The 27,539-nt window shown below is 39.9% G+C and overlaps 1 protein-coding gene and 1 pseudogene across 1 annotated transcript; both read left to right on the top strand.

Moving 5' to 3' along the window:
* Positions 1–5,211: 5,211 nt before the first annotated feature.
* Mtch2 (mitochondrial carrier 2) lies at positions 5,212–24,281 on the top strand. Its single transcript, XM_047516797.1, has 13 exons — positions 5,212–5,396; positions 7,641–7,725; positions 7,880–7,986; positions 13,129–13,155; positions 13,312–13,374; positions 15,344–15,401; positions 15,664–15,715; positions 16,145–16,204; positions 17,501–17,594; positions 19,241–19,288; positions 20,117–20,184; positions 22,082–22,157; positions 24,072–24,281. Exons 1-13 carry the CDS (start codon positions 5,310–5,312, stop codon positions 24,156–24,158), a joined length of 912 nt encoding a protein of 303 aa, XP_047372753.1. The 5' UTR covers positions 5,212–5,309; the 3' UTR covers positions 24,159–24,281.
* Positions 9,215–11,981, top strand: LOC124958336 (sepiapterin reductase-like; annotated as a pseudogene).
* Positions 24,282–27,539: the final 3,258 nt, after the last annotated feature.

Raw genomic sequence — 27,539 nt, forward strand, 5'->3', positions numbered from 1 at the left:
TCCCAGCCCTTGATAACATCCTCTGGTCACAGACTCATCCAACTCAAAAGGCCACCTGAACTCCCGAGTTCCTGTAATACGAAACATATGCTATATTATTTACATTTGGAGTAGGATTTAATATATCTTAAAACAGAAAGCACAATATCAAGGCCTGGAGGAAGCCCACAGAACAGAGAAGAGAATGAGAAAGAGAGGGAGGTTGAATACTGAAGGAGAAGATGGTCCCCGGGGCTGAGGGAGCAGAGGGGTGGAAAGTTGGCTTGCAGGTGAGGCCCTGGCAGGAAAGAAGCAAATGTCATCTTTGTTGTTCAGTTCATCCTTGTGACACACCCAGGACCAGGCTGCTGCTGGAGCCCTGTGAGTCCACAGACTTTCCCCTGCGTGGTCCCTGGAGCTCCTTGGCCTCCCTTTTTTAACCGAGGCTTGGAGAGGGGCAGGGACTCACGGTCATAAAGCAAACAAGAGCAGAACTTCTGGGTTTCTGACTCCCAGCCAAGTGGCCTTCCCATGTGTACTGTCTATTCCCTGTTTAAAAACCTGTAGGCACACCCCTGTAATCCCAGCAGCTTGAGAGGTTGAGGCAGGAGGATCACAAGTTCAAAGCCAGTCTCAACAACTTAGCAAGGCCCAAAGCAACTTAGCAAGACCCTGTCTCTAAGTAAAATATAAAAAGGGCTGGGGATGTGGCTCAGTGGTCCGGTGCTTTCTTAGCATGCTGGAGGCCCTGGGTTCAATCCTCAGCATGGCAAATAAAAGCAAAACAACAACAACAACAACAACAACAACAACAACACCTGCAGGGCTCCCTGTGGCCTCATAACCAAAATGTCCAGAACCTTCCTTTCTCACATATCCTACCTCAACTCCAAACCCTCCCTGCTGCACAAATTTCCTTCCACTGAAGTCACACAGCATTGCTCAAGCAGTTTTCTCTAGCCAGGACCCAACAACTAGGAGGCTCTCAAAAAATATTGGTCAAATGAGAGAGGCATAGAGAGAATGCATGAGTGGAGTGAATTTTCTCTCCTTCAAATCTTAGTTCAGCCCTGGCCCGGTGGTGCACTCCTATAATCCCAGGGGCTTGGGAGGCTGAGGCAGGAGGATCATGAGTTCAAAGCCAGCCTCAGAAAAAGCGAGGCCCTAAGCAACTCAATGAGATCCCATCTCTAAATAAAATACAAAATAGGGCTGGGGGTGTTGCTCAGTGGCTGAGTGCCCCTAAGTTCAATCCCTGGTACCCCCAAATAAATAAATTAATTAAATAAAATTTCAGTTCAATTCTGACATTCTCTAAGCAGCACTGTCCGTTCCAAACTCTAATCCTCAGGGATTTCTCTGTTCTCTGCATGTATGCATTTATGACACAAATCAGTCCTTAACAGGTCGGTGTCCCTAACTAAACTACAAATTCTGCAGACCCCAAGTGATATGTTTTTTGAAATTCAGCTCCCAACCCTGTGTTGGAAGACCTATGTCTAGTTGTAAGAACTTACTGAGTAGTTAGATGACCCTGGAAGAGTCACTAACATTTCCAAAATTCCTTTTTCATCTTTTTCATCAACAGAGAGAAGCTGGGTGCTGTGACACATGCCTGTCATCCCAGCAATTTGGGAGGTTGAGGTAGGAGGATCACAAGTTCAAGGCCAGCATCAGCAACTTACCAAGGCCCTAATCAACATAGTGAGACTTTGCCTCAGAATAAAAAATTAAAAGGGCTGGGGATATAGCTTAGAGGTAAATTGCTCCTGGGTTCAATCCCAGTGCCAAAAAATAAAACTAGAGAGGAAGGGCTGGAGGTGTCCTCAGTGATAAGCACTTACCTAGTATGTGTGACACCCTGGATTCAATCTCCAGTACTGCAAAATAAATAACTAGTTAAAAATAAAAACAGAGGATCACCTGCCCCCCTGCTTCACAAGGTCATTATAACAATCCAGTAAATGACAATGTATGCGAAGTAGCACTAGAAATTGCAACCTGTTCTGAACTGTGAGGCAGTGGTCTTATAGTAGGCTCAACCATGTAGACTGACTAAAGAATCTGAACCAACTCCTTGAAGACCTACCAAATTCCAGGCATAAGTTAACTCTCGGAGCACTTTTTAGTTAAGAAATACAATACTAACCTTATCTTTCCAGTGATCATTGATAAAGAGGCCTCCTTGAGGAGCTATTCTATTTGCATAGAAAGGCTCAATCCAGGTATCGGTTTTTTTTTAAGACCCTGGATCCAGCCATGCCTGAAGTCAGTACACTTCTGTGAGTCAATAAATTCCCTTCCTCCCATCCTACTCCCAACCAGTTTGGATGAGATTTTGTACCCAGAAAATCCTGATTAAGTTAATAGATAATAGTCCTCATTAAGCCTATAGATAATAAAATTCATAGACTTTTTAGTAGGAAAAAAACTATTTTAACTGGGTGTTGTGGCAGATACCTATAATCCCAGCTACTTGGGAAGCTAAGTCAGGAGGACCCCAAGTTCAAGGCCAGCCTCAGAAAGTTAGTGAGACTCAAAATAAAACAATGCAACACCCACTACTGCCAAAAAACGTTTTTTAAATGAATGATACAGTCCTTTGGAAGATGATAAAGGTTAAGGAGAGAAAAAAAAAAAAAAAAAAAAAAGGAAGGAGAACAGGGAATGCCAGGTTATTTCTAAATGTTTTCAAAGTGAACCAGTAAGGATGATACCGTGAGACCACAGTCCACCCAACTTCAGCTCAAAGAGATCAAAAACCAAGGTCATGGGGCTGGGCTTGTAGCTCAGTGGTACAGCGCTTGCCTCTCATGTATGTGGCACTGGGTTCCATCCTCAGCACCACATAAAAATAAATAAAAGCATCTAAAAAAAAAAAAAAAGAAGAAGAAAGAAAGAAAGAAAAAAAAGTCATCTAGAAAGTGCAAGAATCAGAATTGAAAAACAGGAGAACTTTTGACCTCTCCCAAGTCATACTGCCTCCCCGGCCAGGAATCTCTTAATTGGTGAACTCACTTATCTTTTCCTGGGCTTCACTATTAATGACCTCTTGGAAGGGTTGTTTAATTTGGGTTTTTGTTTGTGTTGTGGTCCTGGGAATTGAACCCTGGGGCACTCTTCCACTGAGCTACACACTCAGCCCTTTTTATTTTATTTTGAGACAGGATCTCACTAAGTTGCAGAGGCTTGCCTCAAATTCGTGATCTTCCCACCTCTGTCTCCTGAGCTGCTGGCTGGGATTACAGGCATGTGCCACCGCATGTACCTGGAAATATTTGACATTACTGGCCCTGCTTTTCTAACCCTTTTTTTTTTTTTTGTCTTGATTTCAGAAGTAACATTATGTTGCCTAGTTGTTTCCCTTCCCAATTGGTTCTGCTACCTTTTGACATTTCTTCTCACCACTTAAATGATTCACTGGATAGAAGCCATTTAAGGATCACCATATTGAACTATACCAGGGAATGCCATTCGGATCATAGTTTTTATGAATGGTCCCATTTGTGCAGTGCTCAGCCTGGGCAGCTGAACATAGCAGCTCTGTACCTTCTGCACTTTTCTTATCTATAATACTGACTTCATTTCCCTACCCTCTGCAGAGACTTCCCAAAACTTCTTGGGCAGCTTCTGCACTGCACCATTGGAGAAAATAGTGGAGCAGCCTGAATTAACCATCTCTTGCAAAATACACTGTGCCTCTCGTTGCCTACAGGCTTCAGTGGGCTAGAGTTAATGAATATTTTTTGGCACCACTAATGCACAAATCTGTGAATAAAGAGTTCCCTTAGTAAATTGTCTCTCTGGTTGTGATTGATGTCAAATTTTCTGAAAAGTCAGACCTTGTGACACATGTAATCCCAGCAACTCAGGAGATTGGGGCAGTAGAACTGCAAGTTTGAGGCCAGCCTGGGCAACTTAGTGAAACTCTGTCTCAAAATAAAAAGGACTGAGGGTGTAGCTTAGTGGTAGAACACCTAGGTTCAATCCTAGTACCATCAAAATAAATGTTTCTGAATTTAGTGAAAGGTAACTTGTAAGTTTCTTGTAATTCTAAAAGCTACCATTTGATTTTTTTTTATTTTCTTCTTTTCTTTCCCCTTCTTTTTGATATTGCTTTTCATGTGTGTGCCAAGCTCAGTAGGCATATTATATCGTTTATTCCTCACAACATTATGAAGTAGCCATTGCTATACTCAACTGTGTAAGGTCCAAGGAGGTAATGTGATCTAAGGTCACACAGTAACTGGCAGAGGTAGAATTTGGACCAGGTCCTTTGGACTGCAAGGTCCATGCACCCTCTGCCCTACAAACTGCCTCCCAATATCACCTAGCCTGAACTGACTACAGAGTGATGTGAATAAAACTAACATTTATATTTCAATACAGCTTTTTAAACATCCTTTTCTATGCACAATTTCTTTAATGCTCATAACAACCCTGGGAGGTAAGTAGCAGTGTTAACCATAGACTTAGATACGCACTCTGAAAGCAAAGTATAAACGACAGATATAAAGGAAAAGCCTGCATTCTGCAGCCTGTCGGCACTAAAATAGTTGTTCATTGGTGTAATTAATGTTTATTGATCACGTAATATGTGCCAGGCACTGGAAATGCAACTGTGAGAGAAGGCCGGCAGGTTCTCCAACTCGTGAAGCGCGAATTCCAGCGGAGGAGGAGCAAACAGCGCTAAGTGCTACAGCGGGATGGGTAGGAAACAAAGGGGAGGTGACTGTAGTAGAGTAGTCAAAGGCGGTTCTGAGAAGACAACATTAATTGAATGAATGCATGCATGCGTGCAAGAAGAGCAACCCTCAAACAATTCATTATTCGATGTCAGCCTTATTTAGCGTTTGTTGGCCACTAATCTGTTAAGTCTCTTTCGCGGAATACCCCTTGAATCTTACGTTGATGCCCACAGGTAAGCACAGAGGGAAGCATATCTCAGAAACCCATTCAGTTCTTTTTATTCCTCTGACCTTGCCTTTGCTGTCAGGGTCACACCCCCCCATTGCCACTCCCTTGCTTCTCCTCCCGGACAGTTCCACAATGCGCATGCGCAAAACTGTCACGCCCAGTTGAGGGCGTGGTCCCACCACACTACGCATGCGCTCCTGGCACGTAAGCCCCGCCCCGCCCCCGACGCCCGTTCGCGAGCGCCTGCCGTTTCTCTGGGAGGGGTGGTGGGCGGGGCCTGGGACGGGGCGTGCTGCTGTGTGCGCGCGCGCGCGCCGCGGGCGGGCCAGTGGAGCCGGCGGCCCCGGCACGTGATCTGCGACCGGCTCTGTCGCTTGGTGGCTGGGTCTGTCTGTCCGTCCGCGGGTGCCATCATGGCGGACGCGGCCAGTCAGGTGCTCCTGGGCTCCGGTCTCACCATCCTCTCTCAGCCGCTCATGTACGTGAAAGTGCTCATCCAGGTATGAGTCGTCGCCACTCCCTTCCCCACCAGCGCCCTGTCGGGTCGCCACTGCCCAAGGCTGCTGCGGATCGGCTCCAGCCTTCCCCCGGCCTTCAGCCTCCGGGATGCTGCCCCTTGTCTGTTGCCCCTTTCCCTCTCCACCGACCCGCGGCTCCTCTGGTGGGCCTCCCCGAGATCCCGCCTTCCCTCCGGGAGGTGAGGCCCGCTCCTTCTCCCGCAGCCAACTGCCACCCTGTCCTGCTCAGTGGCACCGCTGAACTTTGTTTTTCCCTTCCCCGAGGTTAATCCTGGCTGGTCGCCACCTAGGGCTCCAGACTCCCCTTTCACTCCTCTGGAATTAGCATTCACCTTACCTGGCTCCCTCTCCACCGGAAAAAAATAAAAATAAAAATTCCCAAACGCAAGACATGAAATATTCGATGAAGACACATTTAAAATCATAGGAGACCCGACATTTTATTATTTTTATTCGCTTTTCTTTCTTTTTTCCTTGCTACTGTTACTATTGCTATTCCGTTCAGAGATTTTGACACCAGCTACTCAAATAAACACAAGGAGTTCTTTCAGAAGTGATATTGAAGTCAAATTTCGGAAGACTCCATTGAGTGCTGTCCTGCAGCCCATGTGGTTCATGACCCTGAAAATCACGTTTGTCAGAGGTGGAAATCAGTTCAGTTAAGAGTTCTAGCGAGTTTGACATGAGCATTAAACTCCTGATGTCTCCTGCCCTTAGTTTTTATCTACTGTAAAATATTTATTAAATGGTATTTTCTAGTCACAGAGAAGTAGGCCAAATTTTAGCTGATGATAGATAGCATTTTCAATTGCTTTTCTAAATTTCCTCTTTATGTCCAGGTCATTCTTTCCCCACCCCCCCATATTTTATTGAGCATTGACATGATTATCTTATGTTTGGTAACAAGGAGGGAAATAGTTTTTAGAACCCCTGCCCTCTACCTTTCTGTAAAATATATGCAATTCACTAGGGAGGACCACTTTTCTTACTCTTGAGGTGTTACTAATCCAAATTATTTGTTGCGTACTTGACTCGTGTAGATTCAGATTCCATATGTAAAAGAATATTGTAAAATAAATTATTTGAACTAGAACAAAGACAGATTGAAATGTACTGTTATGTCTAAAACAGAGAATTGACACATTTCAGGCTAGATAGCCTGAAATGACAACATTGTACAGTATACCTAATGTGAACCCACCACTCAATAGTTCTTCAGGAGACATTGTTTTTTAGTGACATTCAGAGCTCTTTCCTCAAAAACTTGAATATCGTAATTCTGATTTCATAACATCTATGTGTTGCCAAGTATCTCAGGGGTTTTGGTGAAATTCCCAAATATTGGTTTTAAAAATAGTTACGTGGTAGCACTCTCAGTAGTTATTTAATTGTAAGGAATCAAAGCAATTGAGAGTCAAAATTGTGTTCTGTAACATTTATTTTCTCAAATATTCCCCATAGCACTAGAAATCCTAAATATATTGTACAAATAAAATGGCAGTCATTAATTGTGTAAGATACCTTTCATTAGACTGTTAATGAGTGTGTTCGTTTAACATGAACCTAACTTGTAATTTTTTTCCTAAGTCAATTATCCGGGTATATCTGCATTTGCCTTTTGAGTTTTTTGTCTAGTTAGCCAAATGGCAGTTGGTGCTGGCTTAATGGATGGATAGTTTCTCATTTTGTTCAAATATTTTAAATGCCCTAGATTTTTTCTAGAATATATTTTTCGAGCCTCTTCAGTAAAATGTTCCTAACACAAAAGTTTTCTTCTTCTCAGTTACCAAAAAACTGATATTATTCTATTGGTCTATAATCCAAGCTGTTTGGGAGCCTGAGGCAAGAGAATCAAGACTAGCCTATGCAATTTAAGCAAGATCCTGTCTCAAAATGAAAAGGACTGGGAGTGTAGCTCAGTGGTAAAGCTCCCCTGGATTCAATCCCCAACACTATAAAAATAAAAAAACCCCTGACATTAGTCTATCTTGGCTACATGGTTTACTTTATAGATTTTGAACGAAAAGGCAACATGTAGTTCATTGAAACCAGTCTTAATTTGACAGAGCAAAAAACTGACAGGGATGATACCTTGGAAAACAAAGTGTATTTTTACTTATGTTAAAAATTTTAACCCTGATTTTGTTCTTTGTTCAAGACCTTGCAGATAAAGCATTACTGGGAATATTGCTTAGTATTAATGTATTTATTCCCTTACTTTTAAAGGTGGGATATGAGCCTCTTCCCCCAACAATAGGACGAAATATTTTTGGGCGGCAAGTATGTCAGCTTCCTGGTCTCTTTTGTTACGGTAAGTGTCTTTGATTTTTTCGGAATAGGTGATATGAAGACTGTGGTAGACAAGAGTTACTAATAGAATATATATATAGAAGTCATGTTGCCTTGAAATTTCTACGTAGCCATTTCTTTGAACTAGAACTTAAATCTCTAACTTGTGTTCTTAGCTCAGCACATTGCGAGCATCGATGGGAGGCGTGGGTTGTTCACAGGCTTAACTCCAAGACTGTGTTCAGGAGTCCTTGGAACTGTTGTCCATGGTAAAGTTTTACAGGTAAGAGGAAAATCAGTTAATCTTCCTATAGGTTTTGGTTGCCTTTTATGCAGTTCGTTAATTAAGAGCAATTTCAAAGGTGCATTTATAACTCTAACTATGAGAGTTATATGGACATTGGATTTAAATTACTATGGACATGGCTATATGGACATTGACCTTTTGATTATTATAGTGTACATGGGTGTTTTGTGCATTATTCTGTGTATATGTTACATTGCATTAATTAAAAAAAAATTTTTTTGTAGTTGTAGATGGACAGCATGACTTTATTTTGTTATTTTTATGTGGTGCTAAGGATCGAACTCAGTGCCTCACACATGCGAGGCAGGCACCCCACCACTGAGCTACATCCCCAGCCCTATTTTGTATTTTATGTAGAGACAGGGTCTCACTGAGTTCCTTAGTGCCTTGATTTTGCTGAGGCTGGCTTTGAACTCTCAATTCTCCTGCCTCAGCCTCCTGAGCCTCAGGGATTACAGGTGTGTGTAGCTATTTTTGAGAAGGGGACAAGGATGAGTGGTAGAACTTAAGCTATCTTGAGCAAAAAAGAGCAAAACGTTAAGGGTCCACAGTATCCTCCTAGGCTATCTGCTATATATCTGTGTCCAGGGCACCTAAGGCATAGCTCAGCACCCTCATACTAGGTTCCTTGAAGGGCATGGTTCCCTGGTGATGGAAGTATAAGGAAGTGTATTTTAAATTATTTCCATATATTTGAGATGTCTTTTTTTTTTTTTTTTTATGATGTAAGTGATAGAACCAAGTGCCACGCGCACGATAAGCATGAACTTTTTTTATCTCTGGGCTACCCTCCAGCCCATAAAATATTTTTAGAAAACATCAACTCCCAGGGCTGAGCCCCCTAAATTTTAGGTTCCCACCCTGACCCATGCTGTGTGGAGCTCTGACCACACCACTCAAGGCTTCTACTATGACTATGTGGTCAGTGCTAGGTCTTAGTTCCCAGTACCAATAGCAGAGGTCAGTGGCCTGAAGAATGGCAATGGCAAGAAGAGTGGCTTCAGCAGGTCACTGGCCCAACTCCGAACTTGGTGTTCCTCCTAAGTGCTCACAGTGAGGTGCTATGGCAGCTGAAGGCCAGTCTAGACCTGTGATACCTGGCTTGCACGTGGTCTAGATGCTTGCCAACCTGGGCTTCTAGTCCGACTGGCAACAACTATTCAGCACATTTCATGAACTCGTTATGATTGCTGCTCATTAACAACATGGCACTCTTGGCAGTATTTCCAAAGACTTCATGAACCTGAATGACCTAGCTGAAGTGAATAGCTACTGGGCTCTGGACCTGACCTCCAGCATCCTGAATGCCTTTCCTAATAGTCCTATTCTCAGCAGGGCTGCAGTTAACATCTCATACCTCTGTGCCCTGAAGTCCTTCAAGGACTAGACATTATACTGTGCATGGAAGACTGCCTGTGACAGGGTGTTGTACTCCTGGCCACAGAGGAACCTAATGTGAGAGTTCTGAACTATGCCCCAGTCCCCTGGACACAAATATGCAGCAGTTGACCTGGGAAATATCCACAGACCCATACCTAGAAAAAAGGCTACAGAAGTTGAGGATGAAGAGGGAGCTGGTAGATTGTGGATCATCAGCCCAGAAATTGTGGAACTTTCTGCAAGAAGACATGTTCTAGTCTGGAGCCCATGTTGACTTCCATGATAAATAAATGTATGTTCTTGGCTTCTTGGGCCTTTCAGTCCCCACTTTCAGGCACCCCCCAAGAGTCCTGTGACTTCCCACATCCTGCCATAGTGGCCCTGCCTAACATATGCAAGGCACAGATGCCCACTGTGTTGTCCTCAGGATGGCTGGTGTCACCAATTGTCAGGAGTCTGTCTTGTCAGCCTGGGTGATGAGGTTGCTTCTGCAGGAGGCTTGGGAGAGAGGTTCGGTCAGGGTGTCAGTTTGCTCTCTCACTTCCAAAATAGAATTTTGGGATGGAAAAACAAAGAAGCTGAAACATCAAAGAGAGAAGTTTGGGTCTCTGCCCATGGTCAGTATGGGGACAGGAGGGAGTGATCTGATGTCAATAGAAAAACCCATGTAGGTTCACAGATGGCCTGGAAGGAAGGGAGGACAGTGTGAGTTCCAGCCCACGTGTATGCCCCTTCCTTGCTCAGGATAGGAGGACCTTCTGTTGAAGGTCATATCCTCATCCTGGTGACTTCTTCCTCCGGCACCCACCATCCTTCCTCCACAGGGATTCTATGTACATGGCAAAGGCATATACAAATAAAATGTGGATTATCCTTCCAAAAAAAAGAAAGAAAAGTCAAAGTTACAAACATCAGTTACATTTGTTTCTTTCTTAGTGATCCTTTTGTTTTGCCAGCTTTATTTTTACTTTTAATAGGAAAGCTCCTATTACTTCGATTGTACTGGTTTCTCAGTTGCCCCTATTACAGTGTAGCTCAAACTGAATTAACCTTAAAGGCAGTCTTAGATTTAGAAAATGCTTCTACAGACAGAATTGTCCTTTGCTATATTTATAAAGGTATTATGAATAAGAATTCTCTATCAATTAAAACAGCACAGAAAAAGGTTGTACAGCATGAGTATGATTAAGAATATAAATAAGGGTTTTTCTAGTTTGTTTTTCTGTCTCTTACTGGGACCAAGAGTAAGTTATCTTCTTTACTGTAACTCCTAAAAAATATAGCAGCAGGGCTATACCTAGAATGCATGCTGAGCTTGTGGGAGACCATAGGTTCAATCCCCCAGCACCAAACAAAACAAACAGTAGAGAGAGTGCATGCATATATATGTGCAAGAGCAGAGATATGCTCACCAAATCTATATAATATTTTCAAACTATACAGTATATATATATCATGTTAAATTATAAGTGTTTACTAATTGCTCATGTAAATAGTACTTCACACAATCCTTAGTGTATTTTTTTCTTTTTTTATACTGGGGAATGAACCCAGGGTTGCTTAACCACATCCCCAGTTCCCTAAATATTTTATTTAGACCAGGTTGCAAGGTCTCATTAAGTTGCTTAGAGACTCACTGAGTTGCTGAGACTGACTTTGAACTCACAGTCCTCCTGCCTCAGCTTCCTAAATTGTTGGGATTACAGTCATGCACTCGGCTCAGATTTTAAAGTTGCCTCCAGTTCTAATGTTTTATCATTTGATAAACAAATCATGATTTTATTGGACAGTTTCCTTACTTGACTCAGATTTTGAATTCTGTGCAGCCTTTGTTGACTTTGAGAGGTTTTTCAGGCAGTTTTCCTCACATAGAAGCTCTTTCACCCTTCATTTGTTTTGCTGAATCTAGAAGCATCATTTCGGGTGACCCCCAAGCCAGAGTACAGAGTGCTGGGAGTGTTAATGGACCGGTGTTTTGTGGGTTGATGACTACTCTTTCCTTTCCAACTACACCCTACTCTGGTCTCAGTGAACGTGTTCTCAACTCAGTGAGATTCATATGTAGAAAGGCAGTCATTATCTATTCAGAGAGTTTTGTGTATAGACTAAGAGCAAAAGTGAAATTACTGCTTGAGAACAAGTTTCTTTATGTACAGGAAAACTAAGACAAACTTGAGGTGGCCAGGTACCCTGAATATGTTTCACATGTAGTGCAGTAAAATATAGTAGTACTTACTGGGGAGTAATATTGCCCAAATTATATTTTTATATTGTGTGCATGCACAGATATATAACAAATCCCATCATTATATAAGACTACAATGTACCAATTTTTTAAATGTGGGAAAAAAAAGAAATAGCACTTAGTATCAAAAGCCACTTACACAGTTTGAAGAAAGACCTATTCAGGATGAAGAAAACTATTAACTTTTACAAGAGAGTGTTCTGTATATCTGAATAAAAATTAAATTTCATTTTGTTCATGATAATGTAGAAGAGATGAGTAGATAATTTTATCAGTGAAGTAAAAAAAAAAAAATGGAAATGAGTGAAAATGTTTAGAGACCTGAAACTCTTAGAATTAATTCTAGCCAAACCCACAATTTAGCCAAAACACATAACTTTGCTTAATGTTAACATTTCTTCTCTTGCTTCCATTTGTAGTGCTGGGAGTTGAACCCAGAGCTGGGCAAGTGCTCTACCATTGAGCTGTACCTCCAGCCCTTGCCTATGATTTTTTAAGTAATTCTTTTTACAAAATAAAATTGTATTTTTAAAATCTGATATGACTAGAAAATAAAATTTATTGTCATGTAATAAGGAACTCATTTGTCTGATTCTTTTATTTTTACCTAGCCCACTTTCTATGTCTGTAATGTCCCTCAAATATTTCCTCATCTAGTATAGTCTGGGCTTTAGTAGTATTTGTATTCTTTTCTCCAGAAGAGGGAAAAAAAGTCTCACTTGCCTGTTTTAGAAAGAGTCAGAGACTAAAGGAAAACTGAGATGATTTTAGCTATTCAAACTCAGCACCAATTCTCTGTTCTTTTGTATAGCGAAGAAAAGAGTTTTGTCCTAATGTGGTATTGGTTCTGCTTTTTTCCATGAAAGGAATTGGAACCTTAAGCTGCGTTTTTACCAACTTATTTTCTGTTAAACACGTATGTTTAGTAAATAATGTTCTTTTTTGTTTCCCTATTTTTTGTTTCGTTGGAGACCATGGTGGGTGGGTGGGGTCTCCGTATGTTGGTGGGCTAGTCTTGAACTCCTGGACTCAAGGAATCCTCCTACTTTACCCTTCCTGTGCTGGGTCTTCACCTTTGTACTACCATGCACAGCTGCGTTTTATTTTGTTTAAATAAGTCTTTTTCACAGGAGTCTGAAGCAGAAGGATCACTAATTCAGGTCAGCGTGGGGAAGACCTTGTCTCAAAATAAAAGGCTGGTGATATAGTTCAGTGCTAGAGTGCCCCTGGATTCAGTCCCCAGTTGCACAAGAAAAATAACATTTTCAGGAGCATTTGCTTGTTTCTCCAGTTGACCAATGTGTTAAACTTAGCAATAATATCATCTTGGAGACATGTATTTCCAGTTGATTAATTAAAAGTAGAAATCAATAGGTGATTTGCAGCCCCCCCCCCAAAAAAAATCAGCTATTTTATGCCAATAGAATTTTCATTTTGTCTTCTCTCACATGACACATTAATGGCCCTAACCATCTTTCTTTGCATTTCTTTAGCATTACCAAGAAAGCGACAAGATTGAGGTATGTTGAAGCTGATGTTGGTGTGTGATTCCCTTTTCCTTGCAAGTTATTATTGCTGTTTGTACTTTGGGAGAAAAGCCAAGTTTCATTTTTATTTTGGTTGAAGTTCTATTTAAAACCTTCAAGATCTCTGTTTTCTTTGATTTTAATTTCTAGGAGTTAGGACCTGGAAATGTACAAAAAGAAGGCTCATCTTCTTTTGACCGAGTTATCAAAGAGGTAAGAGATGAATAATATTCCTTGCTGTTTACCTAGCTCAAACTGTAAGTGGTGCAGCATCTGTGGAATCAGGATCATATGACCTGTATTTCCATGTCTATTCCCAAATGAAATTAAACCTTCCATTTAAATCGGGCTTTCCTACATGCATGACATAAATAAGAGAGGAGCAGTGCTTGCTGCTTAGCAAATCAAGGATACTTTTTTTGCCCAGTCATTTTATATTTAAAATTGAAGAGGTGTTTACTAGGAGGACAGGATGAAAAAGGTGGGGGGGAAATCATGAACTGAAATTGATTTCCATACATGAATGAGTTTGTATAACTACTATGTATAACCATAAGGCTCTAATAACAAAAAAAAAAAAATTGAAGAAGTTTTTACTGAAAGTCTTCTAATAGTGTTGAAAAATTCCAGTACAGAAGTGTTAAAATAGGGGTCAGGCCCTGTATGTGTTGGGTATTATTTATCCAGAGATGCTTCTATGTTATTCTGACACCGAAATGTGTCTTATCACTCATTTTCCACCTTCATCCTCTGTCATTGAGGTTTCTTTCATGCCTGGCTTTCAGAACCACTCTTAATTCTTAGACATCACATTGTCTAATTGTCTTTGATGAGATAACAACTTTTCAATAATTACTGCCTTCTGAAATATTTATTCCAGAACAGACATGTCTAAAGGTCTAGATATCAGATAAATCAAATGTTTTATGAAATTTTTTGTGAGATGAGTTTGTTTAAAAGTAGGGACATAGTGGGTTGAGGGTCTGGCTCAGTGATAAAGTAATTTATGTGTGCGAGTATTGGCGATCACCTATAAACCCAGCAGCTTGAGAGTCTGAGGCAGAAGAATCACAAGTTCATAACCAGCCTCAGCAACCCAGCAAGACTCTAAGCAAAAAATAAAATAAAAATTTTTGAGACTTTGTCTCAAAAAATAAAATAAATTTTAAAATGCTGGGGATGTGGCTCAGTGATTAAGTGAAGGAGAAAAAAGTAGGGCTATAGTAATGTACACTTTGTATTTCCTTAACTTTAGTTAGCCATCCTGTCCCACAGGATCTTCTCAGAACTACCTTTGGTATAGAGGTGAAGAGTGTCAACTCCATGACTGAAGGGAATGGTTAAATGCAAAAAAGAATGATAGGGTTTTTTTCTGGCAATAGTGAGATTCTGCCTTCTGCCTAGGATGTCATATCTCATTGTCCTCTTTAGCACTTCATTATTTCCTCTCTACTTCCAGGCCCCTCAATAAAATGATTTTTTTTACTGAAAGTCTTCTAATAGTGTTGAAGACTTCTAGTACAGAAGTGTTAAAGTAGGAATCAGGCCCTGTGTGTGTTGGATATTATATTCATACCCCTGCAAAAAAAAAAAAAAAGACAAACTTGGCTTTACAACACCAGGACCTGCCTCCATGGGTTGTGGTATAACTTCCTTTATCACCTCCTTACAGAGTCCCAAACTAAGAAGATAAATTAGGATAATCACAGCAGCTCTCAGACTGCAATAACAGGGTTTGATCTTAAATCAGAGTTGTTCTGTTCTTGCTGAGACGTTGTACAGATTTCATAGAGCAGCCTGACGTTTGTCTAGCATAGATAGCGTCTCCCTGAGATTACTCACAACGAGAGACCAATTCAGTAGTCTAGACACAGGCCTCGTCGTCTATTCCAGCTGGTGGCCTTTTCTGTTTCTTTCTTTTTCTGAATGAGTGAAACTTTTAAAAATTCATTTTGAAGAATATGGTTTGTAGAGAGATTTTGAGAAGTAACTATAACTGAACATTCAAGTCTAGGAGTGAGAGATGTGATGAGTATTATATCCATATACTAAGCAGGAGGGCTGTGGTCCCCTGCCCCAACTTTTTAAAAATCCTGTATTGCAATATTTGCCCACATTCCTTCTCACAGAGTTCAAGTGTTGTTTATTTAGATTTCAGAAGTTGTGTGTTGATTATTTCTAGACAACTCGAGAGATGATCGCTCGTTCTGCTGCTACCCTCATCACCCATCCCTTCCACGGTATGTTTGCAGTTGATAACTGAAATCTGATTTCTTATCTTTCTTTTACAACTTGATCTCTCCTGACCACTGAAATAGGTTGACATGGCAGTTGACTGAAGTGCTTTACATACTTGTATTTTGCTTGCTTGTTTGTTTTGGCTTTTCTCTGATTTTTCCAGAGAGCAAAGTATCTTTAGGTGGAAAAACCTTTTTTTTTTTTTCAGGGCTATCAAAATCTATCTCAACATAGTTTTAAGAATCTTTTCTCTGTGTTCTGCAGTGATCACTCTGAGATCTATGGTACAGTTCATTGGCAGAGAATCCAAGTACTGGTAAGTATTTTGTTTTTAAGTACTTAAAAAAATCTGTTGAGGCCAAAATGGTAGAGCTTTGCTACTTTCCATTTTTACAAGTCCTTAACATTTACAGAACAAATTTATGTTACATCATTGAATCTGCACAAAAAGCATTAAAATAGGACAAAAAGACCCGGGTAGGATTAGGAGCCTCCCGAGGACTACAGAGTAAGTTGCAGAGCCACTGAAGCCCAGTTCACCCTGAACTGTATCCTACACCCTTCATAGTTGATATCTGCACTTTTTTCTTCAAATTCAACTATCTTTGCAGAGTGAGAAGGTGCTAGGAAAGTGCAAGGGAAGGAAGTTGTAAATTTGACCTTGTCAAAAGTAATCATCAAAATTACTCTTTTATAGCTCCAACATGATTGTAACATACTTTATCTTTCCTTCTTCTTTATCTAGTGGACTTTGTGACTCCATAGTAACCATCTATCGGGAAGAGGGCATCCTAGGATTTTTTGCGTGAGTAAATGCTGATTTGTCTATATGTGATTTTTGTGTGGTAGTAAAGCTCTCCTGAGAATGAAACCAATGGATCTTTTTTTAATCCCTCAGAAAAGTACTCCCTGGGTTTATTTCATGTTAATCTCCATTTAGCCTCCTTTGACTTAATTTTTTTTTTTTTTTTTTGGTACTGGGGATTGAACCCAGGACCCAGGGGTACTTTACCACTGAGCTACATCTCAGCCCTTTTTATTATTTATTTTAAGATAGGGTCTCACACTTTACTGAGGCAGGCCTCAAGCTTGTGATCCTCCTCCCTTAGCCTCCCAAGTTGCTGGGATTACAGGCATGTGCCACCACACCCAGCAGGAAAATTAATTTTTGAAAAATGGAAAGATCATCTTAGCTTGTGTTTTCCCTATCCTAAGAGTAAGTTTTTGCAAAGCTTGAATTTATTTTGAATTTATTTTGGAAGAGCTTAGACTACTACATTTATTCTTATACAAGAAAAACTGAGTTAATAACTAAATGGTCCTTTTGAATTTTCAGTGTTTCCACTACTTTATATATTTATTTATTTATTGCAGGGATTGAATCCAGGGATTTGCACATTCTGAGCATGCACTGTACCACTGAGCCACTGAGCAGTACTCCCAGTCCCAGTTTGTTTGTTTGTTGGTTGGTTTTCATCAATACTCTGGGAAATAGGCAGAAAATAGACAGCTGTCTTTAGTCACATTTTAGAGATTGAAAAAGCACCAATGCTAAAGGGCATTCATTGCTGCCTGTTACCTCCTAATGAAGGATGAAGCTGACATTTGAACCCTGGTCTTCAGTCTGCAGAATAATGTTCTTCCCACTGTTCCATGCTGCTTCATCTAGGTCATCCAGACCCTGGAAACGTTTCTGATGTCTTTCATCTATATATATTTGGCCACTCTCTCACTTGGCATTTTTTCTCACCCTTGCCCTCCAAATTGAGGATCAAATTGTTTAGTAAAATCATACTTGAGTCTGTACAAAGCACCTCACAAATCTTTGACCTCCCTGATTACAGTTATTAATAGTAAAGTGAGGCATTGGCCATAGTTGAGAGGGCATGGCTAAACTGCATTTTTTAAATGGGATCAAAAGTCATTGGAGAGCAAGTGTGTCAGATTCACTGAACTAGCTGTGAAGCCTGGGTTCTGGAATTTATGTCTTCACTTCCCTAGAAAGTTTTGAAATTTCCAGTTCTTTGAGAAGTGTTTGTATGAGTGGATTTTCTTTTCACTAATAACATTTTTTGGTTATTTTTATTGTTTCTCCATGTAGGGGTCTAATTCCTCGCCTCCTAGGTGACATCATTTCTTTGTGGCTCTGTAACTCACTGGCCTACCTCGTCAATACCTATGCACTGGATAGTGGGGTAGGTTGTGACCTTGATGAAATGTGTTGCTATGGGCTTTTTCCACTTACCTGATAACCCCTTTAGCTTGAAAGTAAGATAGGAGTTTGTTAATATGCCAAACTAAACCTTATATACCTAAAAATTATCAGTCGAATTTTCAAAAGCTAATGAAGTACTACATAGAGAAATGCACCTAAAAAATCTCTAAGGTATGACAGAGTTTGCCTGAGAGATCTAGCCCTGTCTTTATTTCATGTTATTTAAAAGATCACTTTTTTGCAGGGGGGTTGGTGGTGGGGATCAAACTCAAGGCCTCATGCATGCTAGCCAAGTGCTTTACTTGGCTATATAACCAGCCCATTTTATTTTTTATCTTACTAAGTTTCCCAGGCTGGCCTTAAACTTGAAATCCTCCTGCCTCAGCCTCCCTAGTAGCTGAGATTACAGGTGTGCACCACTGTGCCCAGCTGAGATCACTTTTTCATTGATACCTAAATTTTTTATTTTTTAAACCAGGGATTGAACCTAGAGACTCTTAAACACTTAGTCATATCCCTAGCCCTTTTTATATTTTATTTAGACACAGGGCCTTCCTAAGTTGCTAAAGCTGGCTTTGAACTTGGGATCCTCCCGCCTCAGTCTCTTGAGCCAATGGATTACAGACGTGTGCCACCATGTCCAGTGATACCTAATTTTTATTTTGTTAATTTATTTTGGTCCTGGGTATTGAACCCAGGGTTACTTAACCACTGATCTACATCTCCAGCCCTTTTTTATATTGTATTTAGAGATAGGATCTCACTGAGTTGCTTAGGGCCTCACTAAGTTGCTGAGGCAGGCTTTGAACTTGCAATCCTCCTGCAACAGCCTCCTGAGCTGCTGGGATTATAGGTGTGCACCACTTGCACACTGCACCGGGCATTGTAAGGGTCTTTTTTTTTTAGTTGTAGGTGGACATTATACCTTTTGGGTTTTATTTATTTATTTTTATGTGGTGCTGAGAATTGAACCCAGTGCCTCACACATGCTAGGCAAGCGCTCTACCACTGAGCCACAGCCCTAGCCCCTAAGGTCCTCGATTATAAGGATGGAGTTTCTCCAAGGTGCCTGGTACAAAGCTGTATATAGAGGTAGTGAATTGTCCCTTGGATATATTATAAAGAAAATTTTCCAGGAACTACATTTCTGGGATATGGATAATGATTTACTGATCTCATTTTCTTTCGTTTTTGAAATATTGATACTTTACTTTTTTTTTTAAAGAGTTTTACATCCTTTTTTTTAAATATAATTTTTTGGTAGTTGTAGTTGGACAGAATGCCTTTATTTTGTTTATTTTTATATGGTCCTAAGGCTCGAACTCAGTGCTTCAAACATGCTAGGCAAATGCTCTACCACTGAGCTACAGCCCCAGCCTTACATTTGTTCTTATACCATCCTAACATAATAGAACTTTGTCAGTCTTGAATCACATCAGTCATTTTGACTACAGTTTTTTATACTCATACTCAATATTTTGTGTTTTTAATCCTCAAAATTAATTTTCATGTCATCAAATTGATTTAGACATAGAATATATTGATATTGATTTGCTTGTGGGCAATTCACTTAATATCAGCTTAATTTTCTTATTCATTCTAATAGAGGTTCCTTTCCTGTTCTAGGTTTCCACCATGAATGAAATGAAAAGTTATTCCCAAGCTGTCACAGGAGTAAGTTTTGTTTAATCCTTTTTACCTTCTAAGAATAGTTTTGTTTTTCTTTTAAATTTCGCCTGTTTGATCACTGCTTTAAAACCAGGAGATGTCTCACTGGGAAATGTACCTCATATTTGATAATGTTTGTCAAAGGTAAGAAATGATGCAGTTGCTGCCTTGTAGTAACAGTAATAACAGACTACATAGTTTGGTGCTATTCAGCTTTCAAAGGGGATAGATATGAGCAGCTGCATACTGTGTCCTGCTCATCTGACACCTGGAGAACTTTACCCTCTTTAATCACTGTGGGGTCTTTATATATGTATGTTTGTTTGTATGTATGTATGTATGAATGATGATGTTATCAGGCTGGTCTCAAACTCCTGGGGCCCAGTGATCTCCTGCCTCAGCATCCGGACAGTAGCTGGGGTGATAAGCACACACCACCATGCCCAGCTAATAGCAGACTTTTAGTTTGCATTGTCTTGGGAAGGAGCCTCTTATTTTCTTCAAGGATATTTTGAAATGCTTTCTTTGTATTGTTTATAAAGGTAGTGAATTATATTTACTTTTCATCCTAAGTAATATAGTTCATTTTCATTTTAATGAGAACTTAATCCTAGGATAAGAGAATTCTTGTGGCCTTTGTTAAAAGATTGATTATAATATTAGGAGGAAGAAACATCTGTAGGCTAAAAATTGTGTAACTTGGTCTTTTGGGGAATATTGAGGAATGAGACAAATGTTTAAGTAGTTGATTATTATGACATTAGGCCTTTAACAGGAAAGAAGAGACTGAAGAGCTGCAGTGGTCTAATTAGCTGTCTTTTTGCCATTTTACAGTTTTTTGCCAGTATGTTGACCTATCCCTTTGTGCTTGTATCTAATCTTATGGCTGTCAACAACTGTGGGTAAGCACTTTGCATTCCTGTTTGTCTGTTTTTTTCTAGTTCTGGGGATCAAACCTAGGGCCTTATGCATACTAGGAAAGTGCTCTGCCACTGAGCTGTACCCTCAACCCCTGTACTTTGCATTTCTTATCCTGATAATTGGCTGCCTGAATGCCTGACACAGCAGTCCTGGTGAGAATTTGGGGAAGAAAATTGTACTTAATGCTAGTATTAGATTCCTAATTTTTTCTCTGTATGCCCCCATGCAGCAGTATTAATTTATATTTATAAGCAACTACCTTATATCCTTTTTAGAATAGAAAAGGGCATAAATAATATTTCTTAAGCATTTATTTATTTTTCTAGTACTGGCAATGAAACCCGGGGGGGAGGGGGGGGGGCGCTGTACCATTGAGCTATATCCCCAGTTCTTTTTATTTTTACTTTGAGACAAGGGTGTCACTAAGTTATCCAACTGACCTTGAACTTGTGATCCTCCTGCCTCAGATTCCCAAATAGCTGGAATTACAGGCCCACACCACAACGCTCTTTGTGTTTATATATTTTTAAAAATTGATATGCATTTACCAACTGTATAGGTCCTATCCTCAAAAGGTCAAGATAAGTAACAAATCATTCTACTTCCAGCAGGCATGGTGGTGCATTCCTGTAATCCCCAGCCTCTTGGGAGGCTGAGGCAGGGGGATTGATTGCAAGTTCAGAACCAACCTTAGCAACTTAGTGAGTCCCTCAGCAATTTAGCAAGACCCTGTCTCAAAATAAAACATAAAAAGAGCTGGGGATGTGGCTCAGTGGTTAAGTGCCTTTGGGTTCAATTCCCAGTATCAAAAAAAATAAAATTATTCTACTTTCATATTGTTCCCTTTTTTTAGTACCAGGGATTGAACCCAGGGGCGCTTAACCACTGAGCCACATTCCAGCCCTTTTCATGTTTTATTTTGAGACAGGGTCTTGCTAGGTTGCTTAGGGCCTCAGCCTCCCGAGTGACTGGAATTATAGGCATGCACCACTACACCCAGCTTGATTTCCAACTCCTAGATGCCAAGTGACTTTACCAAGTTGGACAGAAGTTTTGCCTTTTGTTTTAATTCAGAACTGTTACAATATAGTAGCTGACATAATATGTTGTTAGTTGTGTGGAGTTTTGAGCAGATTTTGACTATCATGTGACCTTCTGTTTTCTGATTTTTAGAGCAACCACCTCATTTTTGCTCAGAGCATACTTGAAAGATGAGTTTAATGTATTATTTCTTTTTTTTTTTTTTTAATATTTTTTCACCTCCACGCACAAGGCCCTAGGTTCAATCCCCAGCACCACAAACAAAAATAAAAATAAAAATAAATTTTAGTTGTTAATGGACTTTTATTTTATTTATTTGTATGTGGTGCTCAGTATCAAACCCAGTGCCTCATGTGTGCTAAGCGAGCACTGTACCACTCAGCCACAACTCCAGCCCCAATGTATTATTTCTTATAATTTTTTCAAGAGGAAATGATTATGGATTATATCTGAGTAGGAGCACATAGTCATCAGTATTTATATCCATTGTCATACTTAGGTTCTTTGTGAACAGCAGTTTTTAAATCCCTTCCCTGTTCTTACCATGCAATTTCTGTATTCTGGAGTTTAATTTGTTCTCTAATGTGAAACCCAAATGTAGAAAATAAGGTTAAGTTTAGCCTGCTATTTGTTGATTTGGAGTCTAATTCAGGGTTGAATTCCCTTTTGAATTTTTGATCTTACCCCTCCTCCAGTATAATTTGTTTCATTACAACAAAAACTGCCTTTGAGAGAATCTTCTACGTAGAAAGATCTTTTGTGAAAGATTTATCAAATGCCTGAGGATAATTTTGTAAATATTATCATGAATGCCTAATTTTTTTTTTCCCTGTTTAGGCTTGCTGGTGGATGCCCTCCTTACTCCCCAATATATAGTTCTTGGATAGATTGCTGGTGCACGCTACAGAAAGAGGTATTTCTTTCCCACTCTCTTGTTTTATTTTCTTAACATCTCTGGAATCCTAGGTTAACTCTTGTAACTCACCCTATAATTACCAGTTAACATACCATTTACAGTGTTCTATGTATCACTCTGGCATATTAATAAAATGTGATGCTTAGAAATCATCAGCAAGGGAAAGGAAGAAGTAAGAATACCTAGATGTGAACTGGAAGTCATTTGAATGATCATATTCAGGTTACAAATAGGATCCAGATAATTATCTGATTGCCTTGATTTCAGACTGTTTCAAACTCGCCTTTCTTTTGGTGTTGGGGACTGAACTCAGGGCTTGTGTGCTAAGACATGCTGTGCCACTGAGCTATGCTCCAGCTCCTCAAATTCACCATTTTTTCACTCCTGAGAATCTCCTTATATATGTCTTTTCCCACAGTTGGGTTGAGGAGACCAAAAAAAAACAAGAAATTACTTGTTTATGAAAAATTTTTGTCACATATGTTAACAGAGCTCGTTGCTTACTTTTAGAGGTCATCTTGATGAATGATTTTGTCCAGATTCCAGTTTATGATTTGTCACTTGCTGGCCTGGGAGGCATGTCATTTGCAACCATATCTTTTCCATCAATCTAGGCCAAACTTTATCAGAAACTAAAATATTGGATGACTGAGGAGTAAATTTAGATGAAACACTTAAAATGGCTATCAGTTCAAAGCTGTTTTTGAGTGGGAGGCACTTTTTAAAGGACTGCAGAAGAAAGTGTACTAGACACTCTTTGTTGGGTTATTTTATAGCTCTAGCATGTGTGTGAGAAAGGCCTCGGTTCACAGCTGAGCACTGGTGAAGAGGCCTGAGGGTTGCTGGGGTTGGTTTTGCTCAGCATGCCTACCCTGTGTTCTAAGCTAGAACCCTCAAGTGATTTCATACAGACCTACGTGAACTTCCTGAGTTTTACCCTCTTTATTGGATAGTCTCCTCATGGGTCCCCACTTCAAAAGATGGCCTCCCCCCCCTATTTTTAGCTAGCCTCCTCCTACAAAAAGAAGGTAGATAGAAAATGGACAAGTGTGTCAAGACACATACCTAGGGAGCAGTTGATCCTACAGATGATTAAGAAAACAACAGATCTGGATTGGGCATTCACTGTATTTCGGAGTTTCCATGGAATTCTCAAAATAACCAGACCATAATATAATTTATATATTCCTTTTCACATATGAAGAAACAGGGGCTGAGAACAGTGTAGTAACAATTACATAACCCAAAATCTCACAACCTGTATATGGGAAAGCCAGGATTTAGACCCTCCAACTTTAAAGTCTACTCAGTGGCACTCAGACATTTTTACCTCAATTGTAATATATATATATATATATTAAATAGAAACTTGACCATTTCATTAAAAAGATAAATGTAGGGTGCTTGTTTAGAATGTGTGAAGCCTGGGGTTCAATCCCTAGTACTGAAAAAGAAAAAGAAAAGCACTGAGTGTTGAGCACTGTTCTAAGCACTTTTCATGTTCGACTAATTTGATAATTCAGCTAGCAAATGACAAACACCAAATCATAACTGGACCATCTCTATGGAGAAGAAATTCTTGCCTTATCAATGAGGAGAAGTTAAAGTCAGTTATTTCTACTGTATCTCAGCCTGTCAGAAACGATCCTGTCAGCCTTCTTTGGTATTCTGGGTTGTAGCTCAGTGAGAGAGTACCTGCGTAGCATGAGCAAGGCTCTTGGTTGGATACCTAGCACCACAGAGGGTCGGGTGGGGGAACCACCCTCTTTGGTAATGATGATCCCAGTTTTGTCCTGGTCATTTTAGTCTTGTCTCCTAGAAACATATGCAGTGGAATCTCTGCTAATTTAGTTTGGCTTATTTCATCTTCATGCTGTATTTGTGTTTTTGTTTTTGTTTTGTTTTTTCCAGGGAAATATGAGCCGAGGAAATAGCTTGTTTTTCCGGAAGGTCCCCTTTGGGAAGACTTATTGTTGTGACCTGAGAATGTTAATTTGAAGATGTGGGGCAGGGACAGTGACATTTCTATAGTCCCGGACGCACAGAATTATGGGAGAGAATGTTGATTTCTATACAGTGTGGCGCGCTTTTTTAATAATCAATTAATCTTGGGAAAATGGAGGTGACTGGTGTCTGCCTTTTTTGTTCTTTTTCCTAGCACATCATTTACCACTGATATTCCCCTATTAGTTATTTTGAAATGGGACACTTGTTGCTCCAGATTCTTTTTTGATATAAACTAAGGGGGAAAAAACCTTATATTTTCCTAAAGGTACAGGCAGGTTGTTGTTGATTCGGGTCTCAGTTTAAGGCTTCGTAAAATGAAGAGTAGAATCCCAAGAAGAAACACTTCTATAAAATTTAAGGAAATTAAAAAGGCATATTACATAGGAGGTTATGAATGACCTTTTCTGGCAGACCATAATAAGTCAACAACATTAGAGTCGGCCTCCCTTTACATGCTTCTAAGCAGTTAATTAAAACCTTGTCTCTTATACTTCTAAGAATGAACAATATGTTGCTAAATTACCATAGATATATGAGCTATCCATTCCTTCAGTCTATTGTAGAGGGAAAAAAATATCACCACCAACAAAGAGAAAGGATGTTTGTAAAGAATAAGTAAGATTTGGAAAGAAAGTATGATGACTTTTTTTTCCCCCACAAAAATAAATTTTTGTTTTTACCTAAAATATGAAAAGCAAATAATGCAGCAGTAGCCCCCTTCTCTAAGAACTAGGCCTTGGCCAGTCCCTAAATTCCATCACTGTATGGTTCTCATTGTATATGATCTTTTGTTCCTAAGTTTTTTGTTTTGTATCCTTTTTGTTATTTTCACAGAAGGTGAGTAATTTGGTTTTTCTTCCTGATGACACCCTCAGAAAGCATATTTGTATCTGGTAATATGGATATAAGTCCACAGGGTTCTTAGGTTATTTATCACCTCGCATGTCATACCCTCAGTTAGGCATGTTAATAAACATTTGGAGGAAAAATCACTTTAGAAGGAAATAAAATTCAATTCAAGCATAAAGCTCCTATTTACTCAGGCCTTATAAAAACAGGTTAAAATGCCCTAAAATGAGAAAGCCTACAGTTTCATTTATTTAAATAATCTACTGGGACTTTGCCAAATGAGTAAGCACTTAATTTGCTGCTTCTAAATTTATCAAAGTAGTAGCACCCATGATATTAGATTACTGGGGCACACCGGGGTCTTCTCCCTCCTGCGGGTTTAGGCTACAACCTGAAGCTCATGAGACTAGCTTAACTTGAAATGTCTTTGATGTCAAAAAGTACTCTGTCTCAAAAAGTAATGTAAGTTTTATATTTTATTCAATATTATCTGAATTTGTTTTAATATAAAAATGTTTTACATTACCTACTTTTTTCTCCCTGTCCTCCCACAAAAAAAAAATCTTCAAGTAAAGATGATCTAGGAAAACCTTGCCATGTTTAATCCTGTGGCTTCTGTGCACATACACGCCTGCCTCTTCCTGAGAAGCATGTCTGACTATAATAACCAGTCACCAGCAGAGGACGCCAAGGCTTTGGTTTTGCCCATGCAAATGATATGGCCAGCTGAGTTCACCAAGGTCTGGAAATGCTCAGTCAAAATATTTGAGTCATTTCATTCTTGCTGCATCCTAGCTACAGATTCATCAGGGGCCTTGTAGGTATGGTCCTCCATAAAATAATCTTTAACATAACTCTGAAGTTTATTCTTAGGTTAGTAAATGCAAATAGGTGCTCTTCATACACTTATGCAAACCGGGTGTGGTAGTGCATGCCTGTAACCCCAGTAACTAGGGAGACTGAAGCAGGAAAATTGCAATTGTAAGTTCAGGGTCAGCAACTTAGCAAGACCCTGTCTCAAAATAAAAAATAAAAAAGGGCCAGGGATGTGACTCAGTGGTATGGGTTCAATCCTCCCATACGTGCATGCGCGTGCACACACACACACTTTCAAAAGGACTGGGGATGCAGCTCAGAAGTAGAACACTTGCCTAGACTTTAAGAGAGAATCTTGCATCCTGCTTTGTGTCTTGGAGAGAAAGTTGCAAGTAAGAGGTTCTTTTGCTGCTAACCAAACAACAGTTTTTCAGATATCTTAAATGGGATTACTTTTCCAAAGCAAGTGAGAAAGTTCTCCTCCCAACCAACACTGTCCATATGACAGCTTCCTCATCCACTTACTCCCTAGAGAGATGTCTTGGGGAGACCCTAGCAGTGTATGAGTTAAATCTCCACGGTGTTCTAGACCTCTGTTATCCCATGCCAAGGGAGAAAAATTCTTGAAGAGTCTGTTATGCCTTGTCTCACAGGAGGACTTCTCTGCAGTCAGGGCCCCAAATCTCTTGTCTAGGACCAGTTAAGCACATTTTGTATTGAAACAGGAATTATTTCAGAACCAACTTTTTGCAGCCCTAAAGAATTTCTTTAGAAAAGAATTTCTTTAGAAATTCTCTAGATTCTGATCAGTATCACATACCAAAATATGGGTAGAGGGGTACTTTAAAGAGCAGGGCTGGTGGTGTAACTCAGTTGGTAGAGTGCTTCCCTGGCAAGCACAAGGCCCTGGGTTCAATCCCCAGCACCGCAAAAAAAGAAAAAAAGAAAAAAAAAGCAGCAAGGCAAAGAGGAGAGCAAGGACCTGGGGCTGTTCTTTAAGACTCCCCAATTTCCTGAGAAGGAGTAAATCTTGACATTAATCTTTGCCTTTTCCAACTCCAATATGATACATGGTGACAGGAAATTTTGTAGTACCAACCTCTGCCTCATGAATATAACCAAAAAAATGGACTGATCCCTGATAATACCATATTTCTGTGGAAAATCTATTAGGTATTACATTTATTTCCAGAGTAGCATGAAAAGTCAGAGGTTAGATTAAGGACAAGAGCCAGAATTATATCTACTCTCCCTTTCTATCCAGTCTGGGCCCTGCCCTTCTGGCGTCAGAAAAAGCGGTAAGAATATCCTTTGGCTGAAAACACAAAAGGAGGGTGAAAAAGGAAACAAGCACGCCTCCTTTCATACTGCTTGCCTCCACTGGAATTCAATGTCTCATGCCTTTCCTTCCCCCAGGATCCCACATTGAGAGTTTATAAATGCATCTGTCAGTTATTAAGTGAGTAGTTTGGGCAAATTCCCAGTGCTCGGGGCAATGGAGGACACAGAGGCCTGTGATAAATGTTCCTGTCCTCCACAGCCTTTAGTGTTCACTGAGAAAAAGATTTAAAAACTATTGAATGTTGGAGCCAGGCTCCGTGGCACACATCTGTAATTCCAAAGACTCAGGAGGCTGAAGCAGAAAGATCACAAGTTCAAGGCCAGCCCGGAACTTCAACATAAAAAAGAGAAAGCACTGCAGATGTT

This window comes from Sciurus carolinensis, chromosome 11, assembly GCF_902686445.1.
Source record: "Sciurus carolinensis chromosome 11, mSciCar1.2, whole genome shotgun sequence".
In the NCBI taxonomy this organism is placed as follows: Eukaryota; Metazoa; Chordata; class Mammalia; order Rodentia; family Sciuridae; genus Sciurus; species Sciurus carolinensis.